Source organism: Clupea harengus, chromosome 4 (assembly GCF_900700415.2).
Source record: "Clupea harengus chromosome 4, Ch_v2.0.2, whole genome shotgun sequence".
NCBI classification, from domain to species: Eukaryota; Metazoa; Chordata; class Actinopteri; order Clupeiformes; family Clupeidae; genus Clupea; species Clupea harengus.
In genome coordinates this window covers 24,814,751-24,815,891 of record NC_045155.1, presented here as the reverse complement: position 1 = coordinate 24,815,891, position 1,141 = coordinate 24,814,751, and the positions used below count along the sequence as shown (strand labels likewise).

General features: G+C 48.2%; 1 protein-coding gene across 1 annotated transcript in view; it reads left to right on the top strand.

Moving 5' to 3' along the window:
* si:ch211-156j16.1 (uncharacterized protein LOC564557 homolog) overlaps window positions 1-179 on the top strand; it is an 11,981-nt gene extending 11,802 nt beyond the window's left edge. Inside the window, exon 4 of the mRNA XM_031565587.1 lies at window positions 67-179. Coding sequence (XP_031421447.1) covers window positions 67-179 — 113 coding nt within the window. The remainder of the gene's footprint in view (window positions 1-66) is intronic.
* Window positions 180-1,141: the final 962 nt, after the last annotated feature.

Sequence of the window (1,141 nt, the reverse complement as noted above, 5' to 3'; positions counted from 1 at the left end):
CCTCTCTCTCTCTCTCTCTCCATCTCCATCTCTCTCTCTCTCTCTCTCTCTCTCTCCATCTCGCAGAAGGGATGGGCTCAGGCCAGGTCGTGGGGATTGTGATTGGTGCTCTGATTGCTGTGATTGTGGTCATCGTGATCATCGTGGTGGTTGTGCGGAGGATGGGCCAGTACTCGTAAGTATTTTCTGTCAGGTCAAAGTGACACTGGTGCTATGTTGGGGGAGAAGAACTCAAATTAGTTTAAATGATTATAAAGTTACTTCAGACAATTCAATTCAATTAAATTTTATTTATATAGCGCCATAACAATACAATTGTCTCTAGGCGCTTTACAGAGCCCAGAGCCTGAACCCCCTTAGTGCAAGCACAATGGCAACACGGGCAAGAAAAAACTCCCTGTTAGTCAGGAAGGAACCTTAAGCAGAACCACGGCACATAAGGGGGGACCCCATCTGCTTGACAACACTGCTCATAGAATAACTGAATGGATTTGTTAGAGAATGTTTCGTCCACCTGAATGTGCTTGTAATGGTGTAATGGTGTAATGGTGTGATGATGTGATGATCTGATGGTGTGATGATCTGATGGTCTGATGGGGGGGATGGGGGTTGATTGGGTTTGGCCGTATGGCCGTATGCATCTCCACTGATGACATCACCCTGTAACGCCTGTCTGAGCTGCTGCAGAGATGTTCTTAAAGGGGGAGATGACAATCCTAGCAGTTTAGTTTTCTACTGGCAAAAACGTATCTTGGGTCACGTGCACCGTTAGAGTCTAGTTGTCAGGAGGCAAAACTGTTTTCACCAAATAGGAGTTTGTTCAGGTTACTGAGTCAAATAGAACGGAGTTTGTTCAGGGTACTGAGTCAAATAGAACCGAGTTTGTTCAGGGTACTGAGTCAAATAGATCTGGCCTCCCCTCGGAAACCCCACGGCCATTACGCAATTCACCTGAAGATTGGAATCTCCCCTTAAAGAGCATCTCTGGTTTCTATGGCAAAGCTGGCCGTCAGGAGTGTGTGTGAGGCCTTCAGGAGTGTGTGTGAGGCCGTCAGGAGTGTGTGTGGGGCCGTCAGGAGTGTGTGTGTGGGGCCGTCAGGAGTGTGTGTGGGGCTGTAAGGAGTGTGTGTACGGGGCCGTC